Below are 18200 nucleotides of genomic sequence, written 5' to 3'. Positions count from 1 at the left end.
TTCCACTGTTGGTCTGAAGACAATGGTAACACTTTACCTCTCGTTTTTACTGAGAATAAACCATATTTGAAGCATTCACATACTGCATTGGTAGCAGAATATCAAATCTATAAACCCAAGATAAATGTTGAACTCTGCAAGGTGTAATACGGTCGTATTTTTGGTAAGCACAGACTATTTTTGATGTATAGTTTTGTTTCTGTTGTCTGTGATTTCTTTGTTGGTGTTTGAGTCTAGATAGGAAAAATCTGCATTGAAAACTGTATGAAATTCCATGGTGTGAACTTCACCTACAAGTTACTGTCCCCCAACGGAAGCTGCTATCCTGTCAGCATAGTTCAAGGCCAAGAAGGCAAATGGGGAAGCCTTTATGTGAACGATTCCGCTGTGCTACGCAGACCTGAATGCAAGGAAATACAATACACTATTCAAGCTACTGACAAGCAGAGCAGGAAACATACCAAAACCCTCCTCACTATTGTATTGGAAGGAACTCGTAAGTACTCGAGTCAATTAGATTTACAAGAGGTACGAGTATTAGGTGATGCATTAGTAGGGTAGCTCCAAACTGATGGCGTTAACAATGAAAATGAGTCTGAGTTACAAGATACGGATTGCAAAGTTTGCCTTTTGAGTTCTGAATCAGACCTGCCTGTAGCAGATGTTTGTTTGAAGAACTAATGCACAGAAACGTGGTATATCATATGCAATTCCTAATGTTTGTGATAACATTTGATTTAGAAGAATCTTTTTTGTGTGTCTCTGTGACCTTTATTTTGTATTTCACATATTCCTATGGAAGGGGAAAAAAAAAAAGTGTGTGTTTATATGAAACCACAAATCTCTGGCCTAGGTATATTTAGCCAATCATCTTTCCCCCACTTCTCACTCCAATTTTTCCTTTTTTAAAAAATTTATTTGCTTAACATTCATGTAGCGATTGTATTGACTTCATTTTATTGAAAATTTCATAAGGGCAGAATGTTAGAAATATTCTATAACAGCCACAGCAGAGGAGGATTACACGGGAAATGTAAATAATCATTTCTCTCCAAACCATATTGCACTTTGTGCAGAACCTTACAGTTCTACCTGAAAATTTCCTCCATTCCCTTCTATCGTATCACAACTTCTAGGCCAAGAGTGAACAGGTTGAGGCAGAAGAACCAAAAGTCTGCAGTGGACTTTTCTTTTTGTAAGAGCCTTGTGCTGCCTGAAATCACGCATTCCTAGCTATTGCTCTTTGGGCTATTACTGCATTAGCCCAAGTACTAAGTTTTTCCCCTCGATTAAGTTTTGTATGAAGCCATAAGTACTTGTGGTCCCCATTTTTCTCTTACCAGTATGTTAGCACATTTCTACACTTCTAGGCATTGGCGGTGTGCTATCAAGCAAAGATAACCGTGCCATCGTGTTTGTCTTCTATTTCACAAAAGAGAAACACCTGGACTTTTCATTTAAGTTTACCAATAGTCGAGTCAGTCAGTCTTTCTCTCTTTTCTTCATCTTTGTTTCCTTCCTGTCTACTCCTAAGAACGGAGTTTTCCTTCCGATTTGAGCTGACTTGCATATGTATTCATCTCCCTTGTCCTGCACTGACAGCAAACACTCTTCCCTACAGTTTTAAAAAAAGAGGAGGACTGCCCTAACTCTTGTGCCGTGAGCAAGCACCGTGCTGAATGTGAAGAGTGTGGTGGTCTGGGAGTGCTGACAGGAAGATGCCAGTGGAGACAGGGGAGTGGAAAAGGTACATTTCTGTTGTGCGAAATCAAGCTTCTGTTTAGTCATAATTGCGCATTTGACTTCCATAGATACAAACTGATTTATTCTGGCTGGACAACATGGTGTAGTAAACTACAGAGATGCTGGGACTAAAAGAATTAATCATGGTACCCAAATAAAACATGCGCTGGGAAGGAAAGTTGGAATGGTGATTCCTGATCTTGTCCCTGGTGATGTTGAACAAGACATGTGAAACACGAGGTAGTGAATTGGGTTTGCAGCAGTGTAACTGGAATAGGTGACTTACGGCTCGCAAGATAATCTCTGCGACCATGAATTGAGTTTGGAACAAACCAAAGAGCCTCTGAGCAGGTATGTCCCCACAGACAGTGAGCACACAAGCTGTGTCTCTGTTGTCTCTGTTTTCTGTGGTCTGTAGCACGGAAAACAGTGTGACGGATAACAGTACTCTTGACACCTCCAGAACAGTGCTTCTCTGCCCTCGTCCCTTCAAACTGCATGAATATCACAAATTCTCTTCGACTCCTTGTAACCTTCAAGATGTGTGAAATTGTGTAGAGACATCCGTAGTTGTGAAGGCCACTCTTCAGTCTCAAGATGGTCAACTAGCCCTTTTTCAAGTAATGCTCACTGTAACTGCAAGTGACATACCCAAAGGGCTGTCAGAAGCAGAAAACGTAGTGAAAAATATACATTGCTTTTAGCTGTTACTTTAGCAGATGGTATTTATTATATTAATAGATGTTTATTTTAAAAAGAAAAGTAACCTGGGCTTTGGTGTGTCGATGTGCGCTGAGAAGATGCAAAAAGCTTTCCTTCAAAGCCTTGTCGTGTTTGGGCAGCTGTCTGTTTCTGTGTTTACAGGGATCACCACAAACTATTCCACATGCACCCCGAGTATCAAGACTTGTCCGGATGGCACCTGTGATGCGATTGAGAACAAAGATCCAGCTGTGTGCCCCCAGGACTGCACAAGTACGGAAATGTTTTAGGATGGGCTTTTCTGTGTCACCGCTGATTGCTGTTCAGGTTCCACTTCCTCGATCCCAAATACCTTTACAAGCTCAACATATTTAGCATCTCTGCATTGTCATACCTGCGTTTGAATCATACAAGGGAGTTAAGGTTATGGGGACTAATCTTGTTCTTTTTTAAGCCTGTCAGCCAGCACCTATTGGCTGACAGTGATGGAAAGATCAGGTTTTCTCAGTAATTCTCATTCTGCTCCCCTTGTTAATTCACAGGTAGTGTTTTTCAGTGGATGTATTTCCTGAAACAGGTATGAGTTTTAGGCAAGTTAATGCCCTATTTCCAAACTTTAGCACAATATGATAGAAACCATGCCTATCTGAACTCCAGTTCAAGTAAGAAGAAGCAAATTTCAATTTAAAATAAATGTGCTTACGGAGGATCATTTGGTTAAATGCACCTGGCCTTATTTGACAGATAACCATCAAAATGATCCAATGCCTTATCTAGTCAAAGATACAGGCAGAGATTAATATAAACAGTATTTATGAAGGAAGAATTGAAATGCATTTGAGTTTTTTCTTGAACACATCTTTCTACATTCCACTCCAAAATCTGCTCATACGTGCAAATTCACAGTCGCCCTGAAGAAATAAAGGTTAGAAAAACAGCGTATTGCACTTGAGCAATTGAAATGATAATTTTTAAGTGGATCTTTATATCTATCAGTATCTAATTCAGGAAAAAAGACATAGATGTTTTTTGAATAATTCTTCTGGCTCTGACATTGTATACTCTGAGTTTACGTGTTAAAATGGATTCCTAGAGGAAGTAGCGTTTTCTTACAGGCAGGGACTTACATTCTTCTATAAAATGAATAAATAAAGAGGCATCTTTGTATTTCCTACATGCAAGAATGTGACTGTGTATTGTAAATTACTTTTATCACAAAGATAATTATTTCATTAGAGTGCATATAAACAATTCTTAAAGTGGCAGAAATGCTTGAAGTGAACGCAAGTAACTTCTCTAATCATCTGAAAAGAATTCTTTATTGGTAATAACAGCAATCAGTTGTCATTCTAAAAGTGGAAATATTTGTGCCGGGGGCTACGATGCTAAAACATGTAATGTGCGACGTATGCAGCATCAAATGTTTTGCTGAACAGAAGCCTGAAAGAAATACTGTTTTATTGGATAATAGAAGCAGGCAAGTAAGACAAGCTTTCAAGATGTTATGTATGCCTTTTTAATGCCTGAGTTGGATAATTTTATATATGATTTGACGCAATTCAGAACCTGGGCTGGTGCCCAAAAGCAGTGTATTTACAGGCAAAGAAATGAGTGTGTTTTGGGAGCTCAGAGGTGCAGGAGTTACCGTTATACCAGCTTTTACTGGCAGGGGACATGTCTTTGGGAATGGCAAGCAATAAATAGAAAGCCCCAGATGCGTTAAGATAAGGATATTCATTAAGTACAGACAGTTGCTAAAATACTTATTTTTATAATTCATCTGTCACTATGATGGCTACGTACTTGAGTCCCAAAATTGCTTTCTCATGCTCACACTATGAATATTATATTCAAGGGCACTCAGCTGAAACAACTGGTGCCATGGCTGTGCCTATCAAATAGAGGCAACCTAATGGCATTCTAAGCAAGAGACTTTCTTGTAGTAAGCAGCAGCTTCAGAGCTGTTGTAGTGTGTGAATCTGGCTAAATATTTGTAAATAATTGGTCTTTGTAGGTTATTCTGAACTTTGGCCTTCTCATAATGAAAAAAAATAATATATAGCGCTTCGGTTTCTGCCTTGCTTTACATGTTTTTGTTTTGATAGTTGGACGTCATCTTTGGTTTTGGGCAACAACCGCTGTTTGTACTTTCTGAATTTCTGTATTTTTTACATGGCGTGTGGGATAGGGCCACGGTTTTTCCTTTTTCCAAATGATCTTGAAGCAGGGAAAGCTCTTTCCCACCACAAGGCAATGGAAGCAGTTGATGATTTAAAACAGGTGCATGTGAAACATGACACAATTCAAACAATATTGATAATTCTTGGAATTTCCCTACCAGCAGTGCATTGATGAAAAATATTTTTTTTTTTTTTGGGTCTCTGGAATTCATATAGGAAGCTCCACATTTCCAGTGTACACCTCCAGTGAAAATGTACTCCTTGCTGTGTAAAAACCTTCCTTGCTCTGCAAAACCCTTTGTCTTCAAATCCTTTGCTCAAGAACAGTTTGGAACAGGGCTTACTCAACCCTGCTTCCCCCCTTCTACTGGGTCCTCAAACACAGGCAGATATAGATAAATAAGTATGATTTTTCTGAGGCTGATGGAAACTTTTATTTCATCGCCTTTTCACAATAGAGAAAGTTGGCTGGTCAATCAAGATTTGGCTGGTCAATCAGCCAATTAGTTGGCTGGCTAATCAAGAATTTTTGGGAATACCCATGCTTCTTCAAACAACAAGTGTCAGCTCAGGGAGCATTGACTCAGCAGAGTCTCTTCTAAAATTAACCAGCTGAGCTGCATATAATTTAGTAGATATGGCCTCTCTAGAAAGATGGTCAAAATCTGTCTACTTCGCTTAAATACTCAAGTCCCCGTTTCACTTCTTCTAAGAAAGGCTGTTTGCCTTCATGTGGCCAAAAAATATCCTCTTCCTCAATTCATGTTACACATCCAAAGAAGTGTAAAAGAAAGTTTTTCATTCTACTATCGACTTAGATGGGATGGAGGAAAATTAGTTGAAATAAAAAGACGACTATATTGAAAACAACTTCATCTTGTTTGTCATTTGAATCCCTTTATGGGGACCAGGACAAGATGATTTTTCTGAAAGGCAGCTAATTTGCAGAACTCAATCGGTTTCTGTCTATACGATGCTGTCTGTGATTAAAGGCAGTTTATAAATGAAAAATGTCACAACTAATGGTCATTTTTATAATATATGCAGAAAAAAAGTTATTTACTTGAAAATAGAGTTGCAGTTATTCTGCATGAAGAATTCCTGCTTGAAATCAAGAGTACTTCTATATGAGTTGCTGCACTTTTTTCCTATTATTAAACAATGCATTTTTAGACAATGAAAGATTTAGTTTTTTTATCACTTGCACTTGGCACTTACTCTTAGTGCTCTCACTAAACTATCCCGTGGCATTTCACAGACGTGATTAAGTATTGTTATGTCCATTTGATAATGAAACAAATGATATCTAGAACAGTATGCTGACTTTTCCAAGGTAAGAGGAAATTGGCATCAGAACCAGGAACAGAACTCAAGTCTGTAGACCGCTGGCCTATACCACTGGACTGTACATCATCTCATGCGTAAAAAAATACCTAAGACAATGATGGAGAGAAACTAAAATAAGTAGACTAGAGAAGGTATTTTAGAGAGAATTTTAAAATGTAAGATGACCTCACAGATACAGAACTGTAATGCTTTTTGAGGGAACTGAGTCAGGACAGCCATGAGATGATTGTTTGAGCTAGATGTTTGGCATTAAATAATGGGATTCTATATAAGGTTTTAAGGGGTACATGAAATTAGGAAAGTATCCCAACTATGCAATGCAAAGAGAACTATTTTATTTTTATTATAGATAAATTTAATTCCATAATGGAAATAGCTGCTAATCAGGGCTAATGTTCAAGCAGTCCAAGGTTCTCTCATTTCAGAATCTTAGAAATTTCAGAATTTAGACCCTTCCCAAATCCTCGGGAATCCCTGTCTTTATCACAATACTGTGCTGCCCTGTCAAAGGATAAACTCAGGGAAAACTTTGAGCCGTATTTTTTTTTTCCTTTGACTGTATGTGAGAATCTTAGCTTCTGTCTGTATTTGATTAGGTGGAAACGTTATTGGTGGTCATGGGAAAGGCACTGGCAATCTTGGAATTAAGTCAGGACACGGGATTTGTTACTGCTTCCCAAGACAGAACTGTTATTGTGAGAAAGATGATATCACGGGTAAGTCTAAACAATATCTGCTGTTCTTATATTAATCTTTTCCTCTGTTTGTATCTACCATCTGTATATATACAACGATCTAAACTTATGGGCATGTTAATAAGCTATATCTTTGGTCAGAGACTGCTAATATAAAATTGAGAACTGTCACTTTGACTTCTACTATGGAGCCTGAGAATTTCCAGAGGAGCGTTATTTCTATCCTTGGCTAAAGATTCTTTTTTATCCATTACTACATGACAAACAGGTTGGTTGTCCTTTGTTTTCCAGCAGCATTTGCATTTCAGGGAGATTCACCTGATACTTGCAAAGACAGCTTAGGAGAATTAGAATAACAACTTCTATTACTTTCAAGTAACTCCAGCCTCCTAATCATTTTTGAAAATCTCAGCTTCAGAATGTCAAAGCCAGCCAGCATCCATTGTCTTAGGCGGAGGAATGGATTACTTTTTTTTTCATTGGCCTTTGTTTAAACATAAAAGTTCTACATGGTTTGAAAAAGATTGATAAGGATTAAATACTGCTTGGGTTTTCTAAAAAAAAAAAACAAAAAGAAAAAAAACAACTGAAAACATTTTTATCATTGCTAATAACAAAAATAACATGAAATATTTTGCATCTTTAGAATCACAGAATCATAGAATCATTTAGGTTGGAAAACACCTTTAAGATCATCGAGTCCAACCATCAACCTAACACTGCCAAAACCACCACTAAACCATGTCCCTCAGCACCACGTCTACTCATCTTTTAAATACCTCCAGGGATGGTGATTCCACCACTTCCCTGGGCAGCCTGTTCCAATGCTTGATAACCCTTTCATTGAAGAAATTTTTCCTAATATCCAATCTGAACCTCCCCGGTGAACTTGAGGCCATTTCGTCTTGTCCTATCACTTGTTATTTGGGAGAAGAGACCGACCCCCACCTTGCTATACCCTCCTTTCAGGTTCAACCTCCTTTAAAACTGAATTGTTCGGAATATATCTCAGTTTATTCTTCTGAGTAAATTTTCTGTAGGCATAAGAAGAAAAAGAGGAAACATAAAGCTTCTTGCTTTTGTTTTTTTTTTTTTTCTTTTCTTTTTAATTCTAGAAAGATATTGTGCTATTTCCACTTATTTCTGGGGTACAGGTCGCAGATGTAAGTTAACTATGTATCTGAAGTCAGGATTACTTGATGAACAATTGTGCAAGGACTGTATTTTGGATCTTGGTTTCTTCTGGAAGCAACTCCCTCAGTATGCTGTCTAGGGGCACAAAGGCTTAAAGAAACTTAGTTTCCAAAGTAAGACACTAAAAGTGCTTCTGCAAAAGGGGAAGTAAGGGGAAGTAAACGGAGAGGAAAAAATGCATATTACTTGAAGAAGCAGTTGCAGCATTAGGCAATGTTTTCAGAAATAATTATTTTGTTAAATACAAAGCCAGAAATATTCTAAGTCTCCTTGTAATCTAAAATGTTGAAGGTAAATATTCTTTAATGTCTAACAATTGACATAATGAATTAAATTCACATTTGAAGAAGATTTTATTTGATGGGTTGAATGGCTGTAACGGAAACTGTTTTCCACAAGCAAAATTCAGTCATATGTCTCCAGAGAGGTAAGTGGTATCAGAAGATCAATATGTGGTTGGCTGGGTCTTAAAGAAGAGTGTCAGAAGTAGCCTACGTCTATAAAAATAAGGAATATAGGTCAAGCTTACCTATCCTTACGTTTACACAGGCAATTAGGCAAAAAATTACCTGCTGGTATCCAAAATAAAAAAGAATTGGTAAGTGCAGTGAGCATATTTGATTGAGAATTAGCTATTAGGTTTTCCTCTAGGTTTTTAAGTGATTTTGAGTTCTGTTTCTGTCACACCTGTGCGTGTCATGTGCACTGCCAAATCAGAAGTAGCAGACAACAAGCAAAGTTCTAAAAAGCTCCTCTTGGTCCACAGAGCAACTATGTGATGAGGTGTGCAAGACTGTGATAGCAGGGGCAGTGCTGCTGTCCTTCATCATCTCCGTGCTGCTTTCCTCCTATTTCATCCATCGTTACCACAAGAATTCTCCAAAGCCACCTATTGCCTCTGCAGAAATGACATTCCGGCGCCCAGCCCAGTCCTACCCCATCAGTTATTCTTCCACTAACGTCCGCCGGCCTTCTTTAGATTCCATGGAGAACCAGGTGTCTGTAGACACCTTTAAAATACCAGTAAGCCTGATGTCATTTTGCATGCTCTTTTTCTGTGTCTGTCTTATTTCTAAAGAATGTTGTTTATGCATGCAGAGAATGTTACGGAAATACAATCTATTCAGAGAAATATGCAACGCAAATAACTAAAACAGAAGTTGTGTGTACAGGCAGGGAACTGAAAATACTTAATGAGTAACTGGATAAACCATATATTCTATTTTTGTTATGTTTTAATATAATGTAACGTTAGGACTAATTTGAGCCAACTTTTTTTTTCTAATTGTAACTCTACATTTGACAGTACTGTGGTTTTACTTTGTCCAATTAAATACTAATAATCAGTAGGTTTGTAGTCTCTGTGATAAACCACAGTATCACAATAAGGGTGAGTTTCAAACAAAACAGGCTGTAGGTGTCAGTTGGAGTGTGAGTTTTACCCACGTTTTAAGAATTTTTTTCCCAGTCACACTATCGTACCTTTAATCTAGTTTTTTCTGTGTGGAATCACATACCATCCAGGATGCCTGCCAGCTGGTGTGTTTTCATGGACCGACACGGTAGAGAAACACTGCCGCTTTATACGATGTATGTGGCAACATGAAATCTACGTGGGTGTTAGATATTGAGGTCTTCACAGACCTTGTGCTCCGTTTGCTTTAATTTCTTGTCTGGTTTGTACCTCTGTCATCCTTTTGCAACTGTAAGGCTTAACAATACTAATTTCATAAGAGGAGGTTTGTTGTCTCTGATGGACTCTTAAGGGAAAGCCTTATTCCATGGGTAAAACCGATTTACTTCTCTGTGAAGTCCAAGGTCACATATTCATAGTGAATCCTGTATCACTTAACGTTTCATTTGTATCCGATTTCCCAGACCTGTAAATATAATCCATTATCCATAGACTACATGTACAGCCTGTTTTGAATTAGGGGATTTCAAGGTAATGGAAAAACACTTTCAAAATACCTAGATATTCAGAAGCTTTTATAGGAATACACTGATATTGATAAAAAGAGCAAGCAAACATTGTACAAACAAGTCTACCTATTCCTGAAGAATGTTCTCCTATTGAACGTTAACGCTTCGGGTGCAGCTAGCCACTCCTTTTCTTGCTTCATCTTATGCAGTTCCTTTTCTCTCCTGCAGGAAGATCCAAAGTGGGAATTCCCTCGGAAGAACCTGGTTCTGGGCAAGACTCTTGGCGAAGGAGAATTTGGAAAGGTCGTTAAGGCAACAGCATTCCGACTCAAGGGAAGAGCTGGCTATACCACTGTGGCAGTGAAAATGCTGAAAGGTACATTCACATCTGGGTCTGAAATGATTTGAAAACTATTGTTGTAACCTCTGAATGGATTTTAAGAGGGGCTAGCGTGAAAGTAAAAGGTCAGATAAAACCGACCATTGCCGCAGCCTCCATTTTTTCTGGCATTCTGTTATACTCTGACAGATTTCTTACTTTAGGAGCTAGTATCACATTTCTTCAAAAAAGTAATTTCCACAAATTCTAATTCATGATATGCAAGGAGTCTCTGACTTAACTTAAACATATATAACTTTGTTTGGCATTGGAGAAAATATTGCAACGGCTTGTTAAAGCTTTCTGATTTATTTTTTTTTTCTCTCTACCCGGTTTTCTTTGTCAAAGCTTTTAAAATAAAATGTGTTATAATCGTGTCAAGACAGATAATAGACCTTTTAAGTTACTTTTCTGATTGAGAAGTCCATCTATTTTTATGCTTTCTGATCTGCTTTTCAATTACAAGGAGCTCTGCCAAACTGGCTTGAATAGCTGTCTTCTGGTGTCTTCAGTTTTCCCCAAGACTTTAAAGCTGGGGGAGAAAAAGTATGCCTAGATAACGTTGAGAGGATAAAGTGAGACCTTGAGTCCCTGTCTCTGTTCAGTAGTTTTCAGCCCCAAATATACCTGCTTCTTTCCCATATAGAAAAAGAAATTGTACTGAAAGAAAAACTTGAAAAAATTAATGTTTTTGCTTGATCTCTGTAGTAGAAAGTCTTCAGTATTACTGTACGTTTCAAGTGGATGCTGTTGTAATGCATGGCTTTTGCCACCTTAACAGTTATATATACGAGCATAGATTTTATATAACTAATGTCTGAGGCTGATTTCTAGTAAAGCCTTCACTAGACATGCAAAGATAGTGAAGGAAGTCAGTGGAAATGCTCAAACCAGTTCCTTCAGGAGGCTATTTATTCACCACAGCCCGAAAGATGAAATAGATATGAAAAGAAAATTGTGTCCTTCTCTACTATCTTGTGTACTAATTCATACATGCGTGTAGTCCCTACACATCAGGCGCTTAGGAATATATGAGACAAAGAGGGGAAACAGCCAGAAAGGCTTATGGATGCAAGAAGATTCCTTTAGCTGGGCTAAAGGCTTTCAGCCTTAGCTGAATGGCCTCATCCATTCACTGCTGCTGATAAGTAAAAACATGCAATTATAGGAAAATGTTATACTACTTATTACCATTTCTATTATACGCAAGGTTGGTTTTAAAAAAACCCAAACAACACATCATCTGCTGCTTGAGAGCAAAGATGCTGCATTATCCCATCATTTTACCAGAGAAATAAATGCATTACGAAGTGCATGCCTGCATTGCAAGAGGTTCAGTGGAGAACAGGTCATATGGAGGAAATCTAGGAACTAAGTCTTCTCAGAAGTGAAGACTAGTTAACCATTACTTGTAATACTCAAGTAACGACCTGCATATCATATCAATAGAATAATCTTAGCAATCAGTTCATTTCATAATTAGTTGTGCGCCTAATGTCACTGATTTTCTAGCACATTTTCTTCAACAACATGCGACATGAGTTAAAATTCCAAGACATAGTGGTAAAAAATGTTGCTTTTACTTGCAGATGATTTAATATTCAGCTTTCCCTAGCTATTATGAAAGAAAGAATTGACAGAATTGATAATGCGAAGGAGTAACCCTTTATTTTAAGCACCTTATTTAAATAAATTGATCTGACATTTACAGTAATGCTTCAGGCTCTAATGAATCCCTTTGTAATGTAAATTACCTTGCAGATAGTCACCTGAAATTCCATTTTCCAACTTGGCTGTGGAGAACATCTGTCATTCTGCAAATATTTATCTGTCATTACTGGTTTAACTTTACTGTTAACACATGACAACTCAAGTATAAGAAACATTGCATTAATCCACAGTGGTCTCTATAATGCTGTCAGAAAGCATAAAGGACAGTTATTTTGCTATTAGGCCAACACCACCCGTCCTTTCCCCGTAACAGATGCAAAGGGGGTAATTTGTCCAAGTATTAGGGACTCCACGCTGCCTAATCTTTAAAAAGGAATGTTATGTATAGCAGTATGTTAATGGCAAAAGCCTCCTGCTTGCTGCATAAAACACGTCTCCTGCCTGAGCTGTGTAGATGGGCACAGTCTTGGTTAAGAACAGATCAGGGCAGGACTCCCCCTACTTCCTCAACTTAACATCACGTACTGGGGAGGGAACAAGGAGCAGTAACTAATTAGCCGAGCCAAAATAATCTTGGAGCTATGGATGGAGATTTAAAGAAACAGAGGGATAATTTTTTCAGCCCATTATTACCGCTTTACTTGTATGAATTAAATCTGACCTCCTGCATGATATGAATACCCTCATTACAATAAAATTAAAGGGGAAAATACCAACCAATCTGTAAATAGACATTATTCACCATTTGTAAAAAACAAGGGCTATAAAGCTTCAGAGCTAATTGTCTCCATTTGCGCCCTATCAAAGTTTGTTATTCCAGCAGACAAACAGGCATGGTACATGCCAAACTTTGTTCTGTTCTTGCACATGCTACATGGTTCCAGAGCTAGAAAAATAAGACTTTCACAGAGGCATTAAGTTGATATTGCTCATTTTTGTTTTACATAAATGCATATTTTTTGTAGTCCCTATCAGTGGTGAGAGACCATCCGATTTTGTACTCCCTCGGGTAGAAGACTCTGAAGTCTAAGCGGAGGTTCAGACTATAAGATAATATATGGCAGATAAAAACGTATAGTAGAACAGAATAAAAAATTATCATGACCAGGGCAAACTATTAGCACACGTATTTTAAATGGATAAGTAAATAAAGCCTTTGGTGCTTACAGCCTTTATGGAAAAATATACAATACAGTACCAAAGGCCAGAAGCTGAGCTTGTTTTTTATTAGCCTTAAGTAAAGGTGACCACATACTTGTCAACTGACCAGTAATAACACTCCGTAGGAACTATCCAGGGAGGTTCCATGTGTCAGAGAGATTAAGGATGAGGTAGAAAAGGGGTTATCTCTGACCTATGGTGTCTTTATGACTAAAGATTTCCTTCAAGCCTCAGTGCGTTCAAAGAGGAAGTTTGTTAGAAGAATTCTGCAAAAACAAAATGCTTGAAAGGCTAAGAAAGCCTCTAGGGGCTATATATTGTCATGCGATTCCCACTGACATCAGCGAAGTCTGCATACAAGTCTCCCAGTAAAATCAATCTGAAGTGTACATTTAGCTTCTGAATGCTAAACCTGGATGTGTGCTACAAGTGTAAACCAGTAGATTAGTGGATTTTTATTCTGTCAGAAAATGTATTCAGAAGGAGGAGGGCTATATCATGGGAGTTAACTCAGCGAGTCTTTTTTGTTTGATCAACGTAAAATCTTGGCTTTCATATGCTTCTGAAGCTTCGATTGCAAAGATTCACCCTAAAAAATTGCTTTAGAACACTTGTCAAGGTTTTTAATAATTTCAGGGCATCTTTTAAGACATTACAGGCTCTGGTCCTGATTCTTGGCTGACCTACTCTTTCTGTAGCCATTTGTACCAGGGCAGAGTGATGACTGTAGCAGGTCACGATCCAGAACAGCAGCAGTCCCATTCACTTGGTTCTGATATCAATGTGGAGATGGGGGAATTTCTCTCCTGCGGGGAAGTATGGAGTTTTCCAACCTGTTGCTAATTCCAAGAGAAATAGTTGATCTCATACTTTAGACTTACGTAGAGAACTCTTGAGTAATGCTTTCCTAACCACAACTGTGTGTTTGGACACTTTCTGCAGAAAATGCTTCCCAGAGCGAGCTGCGAGATCTACTTTCAGAGTTCAACCTTTTGAAGCAGGTGAACCATCCTCATGTCATCAAACTTTATGGAGCGTGCAGTCAAGATGGTAAATATTAGAAACTCGTTATTAAGATGAAAACATCAAGCAAGGAAATAAAGAGCAGTTTCTTGATGGGTTTGGACCACTGCTTAATCATTGCTGAGCACCTTTTAAATTTGCTGCCAGCTGAAGAAACAAGAGACCTATAAGAAAACCAATGTTTGAAGGGAAGGGGAAATGCTAATTCAGTGTAACTAAGCATTCTTCCTGTGGTTTTCTTCAATACACATTTTGATTATGAAGCTATTTATATTTAACAAATCTACTACCAGTTCTCTTCCAATCGATATATATTTTTATATTATGTTGATGCTCAGTAAGTCTTCTCAAATATGGGTTATATTTAAAGTTTAATGGGGATTCCATTATTGTTGTTGCTATCCGTACTAAAACAATGCTTTGAGGCTTAAGCCAGGGAGGGAGATCTCCCTTTGGGGAGAAAAAAAAAAACGCCAAAAAACCAACCAAAGAAAAAAGACAGCTACAGATCCTTTTGTTAAAATGTAGCTGGATAGTTAGATTGATACTTGGTTCTCCTCCTCTGTCACAAAACTGTTGTCTCCCTCTTGTGAAATATTTGGTAAAACCCTCACTCTTAGAAACCTATATTTTAAGGGGGAGAATTTTTGGGTGCATGTATTATAAACTGCCAATGAAGCAAATTTTCACTGTTGTGCACAGGAATTAGTATGAATAATTTCTGTTCATGTTAAATGAAGTTGCGTCGCAACATCCTCTTCCATTTGCATCTGCAATTATGCATCCTAAAATGACAGCGTGCATGTTGCAACCTTGGGCAAAGGCCTGCCTTGTTTGCCCACCCAGATCTGTTGCAAGTGGCACTTTTAGTTGTAGACAGAGAATAATTCAGGACTGAGTCATCTCTGAGTCTTAGTAAGGTAATGAACTAGCAGGGCAGGGGATATATATTTTTTTTTTCTTTTCAGTACAATGTATTTTTTCATCCCAAAGGAAGTGAATTGTTCCTGAGTCACAGGCTTTTAATTAATATCAAGTTAATTCATTAGTGTATGGGGTGGGAGGGCTTTGATACAGCAGACAAGTGTATTTAGCATTAAAGCACTGAGTGGATATTATTCATGTGGGTAATGGGGAGGAGAAACTAATGGATTGAAATGTCAGAATGTTTTTAAGCGCTCTGAAAAGGCACCTTAAATACAACACTGGAATTAGTAGATGATTTGCGAGCTCAGTATCACACGCTCCACGAAAATATTTTGATTTTAATTTTTTTTTAAGTTTCTCTAAGTTGGCCTGTTTCACAGATCTGATATGTAAGAAGGTTGTCTCTTTTCTAGTCTCAGATTATCTAGATGAGGGAATGTAACAATAGGCTGAATTCTGCTTTGATTTAGGCTGAAACTCACTCACTTTGCATAGAGGATGTCAGCTAAAAATATTCTATGATTCCATGGCTGTTCTGTGCCTTTTACGTAAAGGCCAGAGGTGCCTAGAGCCTCTGACTGTTCAAAACAATGTGTTGATTAGAATAGACTTTTTTTAAAAAATAAAATCAAATCATTATGTATTAATTGCTTACTTATCAGTGTGTTTGTTTATTTCAGGCCCGCTGTATTTAATTGTGGAATATGCTAAATATGGCTCCTTGCGCAGTTTTCTCAGGGAAAGTCGAAAAGTAGGACCCAGCTACGTGGGTAGTGATGGCAACAGAAATTCAAGTTATTTGGATAACCCTGATGAGAGAGCCTTAACAATGGGAGATCTGATCTCATTTGCGTGGCAGATATCCCGGGGAATGCAGTACCTTGCAGAAATGAAGGTAGGGCAGTGTAACAGTGCACGTCCTTGTGATAGATGGACATGTCAGCAGTTGGTTCCTCCACAAGACGCATAATCACTGTTGTTCGTTTCTTCCAAAAGCTTGTCCATCGTGATTTAGCAGCCAGAAATGTATTGGTGGCAGAAGGGCGCAAAATGAAGATTTCCGATTTTGGCCTCTCCCGTGATGTATATGAAGAAGATTCATATGTCAAGAGGAGTAAGGTACAGTGCATATTAAAAACAGTAGTGGGAATTAGGCTGCAGGACTTGGGCACAGAAGAAAAAGATAATAGCTATTTGTAATTAACTTAGAATAATTCTATTTTAAAGAAATGAAAATGAAGCAAAATTATGAACTTAATCAGAGGGACAGTAATATATATTTATGTGTTAAAAAAAAAACCAACATCCTATTTAAGTCACCATTACTTCCTCCACATCTTTTTGTTGACTTGTCAACACAACTGATTTATTTCTTATATGCAAAAGTAAATAAAAGTAGAAGAAGGGTCGCTACAATGATGAAGGCCTTAGAGCATCTGACATGCAAGGAAAGGCTGATGGAGCTGAGTTTGTTTAGCCCGGAGAAAAGAGGGCTCAGGGGGATCTTATCAATGTGTATAAATACCTGATGGGAGGGAATAAAGCCAACAGAGCCAGGCTCTTCTCAGAGTGGCCCAGTGACAAGAGGCAGTGGGTGCTATTTTAAATATGAGAAATTGCATTTAAAGAAAAGAAAAAACTTTTTTACTGTAACAGTGATCGAACACTGGAACAGGCTGCCCAGAGAATCTCCATCTCTGGAGATATTCAGTGGCTGGCTGGAAATGGTCTCCAGAAACCTGCCGTGGCTGAGCCTGCTCTGAGCGCAGAGGGGTGAGGTCCCAGCCCACCCTCTGCGGTTCTGTGATCCTGTGAAAAGTTGCAAGACAATGTGTAAAGAGTAGGATGAGATCAGCTGTTTTTTAAAAGCGATGTGCCAAATAGTCTGTGATAAATTATTTCATTTTCTTAAGGCTAGAGAGTTCACACAAGATGCTTAAAAATACCATGTGTTTTGTTAGTGTAAATACAGAAGAATGACACCTTTTTTCATTGCAGAAGCTTTCAATTATTAACCTTTTTAAAGGTAGAGAGATGCCCATTTTTAAAAGATGTGGGCCCTCTCATTTATCCAGTTCGTCATCACGCTGCTTGAAATCACAAACAAAAAACCCCATCATTTTTCTCTGTTGTTTTCCTATTTATAATTAAAAATATAAACAAAAAACCACAAGGAGTTGAAAAAAATTCAGAAAATTTCTATAAAGATCCTAATTTCAGGAACTGGCATATCTGTGTAACTTCAGAAATTAGCACATCTATGGACAAGATTTGAATCAAAGCCCTCCTACAAATACTGACAAACGTATGAACGATACCAAATCTTAATCAAAATGGTACATCAGAGGTCGGGGTAGATTAGGAGCTAATGCTACCTGCGAGAGGTTACTTAAAGCCATTCTATTTTGCCTGCCACAGTAAATTATTGTCAGGCGCCTAGATACAGTTCTGTCTGCTCGCAGTGCTCGTGGCAGGATTCAGCGTACGGTAACGTTTCACCTGTTGGACTGTGCGAAGGGAATTTGATGGAAAGACGAGTTGTTGAGTCACGTCACTACTTCCCTGAAAAGAAATGCTTGAACATAATAACTTTGAGACTAAGAAGATAAGTTAAGGCTTGTCGTTTACTTATTCTTGTAAAAAATACTGTCAAATACAGCAGGCCAACTCCTGCTTTCTGCCTGTTTGCGTCCACCTGTCACTGACATCAGCAGAACTTTTACAAGTCAGTCCCAGGCCAGACTGTGACATTCGCTAACGCTACTTTTCGGTTGACTCTTTCTGAGATGAGTAGTGTTGGTTCAGTTCCCTCTACGACTTAATATGGAAGAGTCGCCAACAGAAATTTTTGTGTGTGAAAATTTTAGATTTGAACGAAAAGATTTCCATAAATACTGTGAATTTTCAGTTTAGCTTTCCCTGTTTTTTCAGGCCAGTTTGTGTGAACGTTTTGTAAGTCAAAATAAGTTGTGAAGAAAAAAAACCTTTTGGAAGAGATTATCTTATGTAAAAGGGCTTTGCCATGTTCACTTAGCTGTCTTCTGGTGTACGTGTTTTACATTGATCTATACCAGTTGCTCTGTATTTTAAGAATGATGCACTTACATAAAGGCACTTCCATTTTATTTGGTGGCGTGGTGATGTACTGAATGGATATTTTCTCTTCTGAGACACTCATCGCCGTAGTATTCTTCAAAGCCTAACAAGCATCTGTCTGCTTGCATAGGGGAGCAGGGAAAAGAAAAAAAATTGAGA

The 18200-nt window shown here is 38.1% G+C and overlaps 1 protein-coding gene across 1 annotated transcript in view; it reads left to right on the top strand.

The window, feature by feature from the left end:
* Positions 1-18200, top strand: part of RET (ret proto-oncogene) — an 85073-nt gene that overhangs the window by 55207 nt on the left and 11666 nt on the right. The window contains exons 7-15 of the mRNA XM_074590388.1: positions 238-496; positions 1622-1747; positions 2608-2718; positions 6569-6688; positions 8628-8884; positions 10013-10160; positions 13938-14045; positions 15626-15840; positions 15942-16064. Of these exons, the coding sequence (XP_074446489.1) occupies positions 238-496; positions 1622-1747; positions 2608-2718; positions 6569-6688; positions 8628-8884; positions 10013-10160; positions 13938-14045; positions 15626-15840; positions 15942-16064 (1467 nt within the window). The remainder of the gene's footprint in view (positions 1-237; positions 497-1621; positions 1748-2607; positions 2719-6568; positions 6689-8627; positions 8885-10012; positions 10161-13937; positions 14046-15625; positions 15841-15941; positions 16065-18200) is intronic.

Source organism: Larus michahellis, chromosome 6, assembly GCF_964199755.1.
Source record: "Larus michahellis chromosome 6, bLarMic1.1, whole genome shotgun sequence".
Lineage (NCBI taxonomy): Eukaryota > Metazoa > Chordata > Aves > Charadriiformes > Laridae > Larus > Larus michahellis.
The sequence above is the reverse complement of the archived record's forward strand: the minus strand, read 5'-3'. Positions and strand labels throughout refer to the sequence as shown.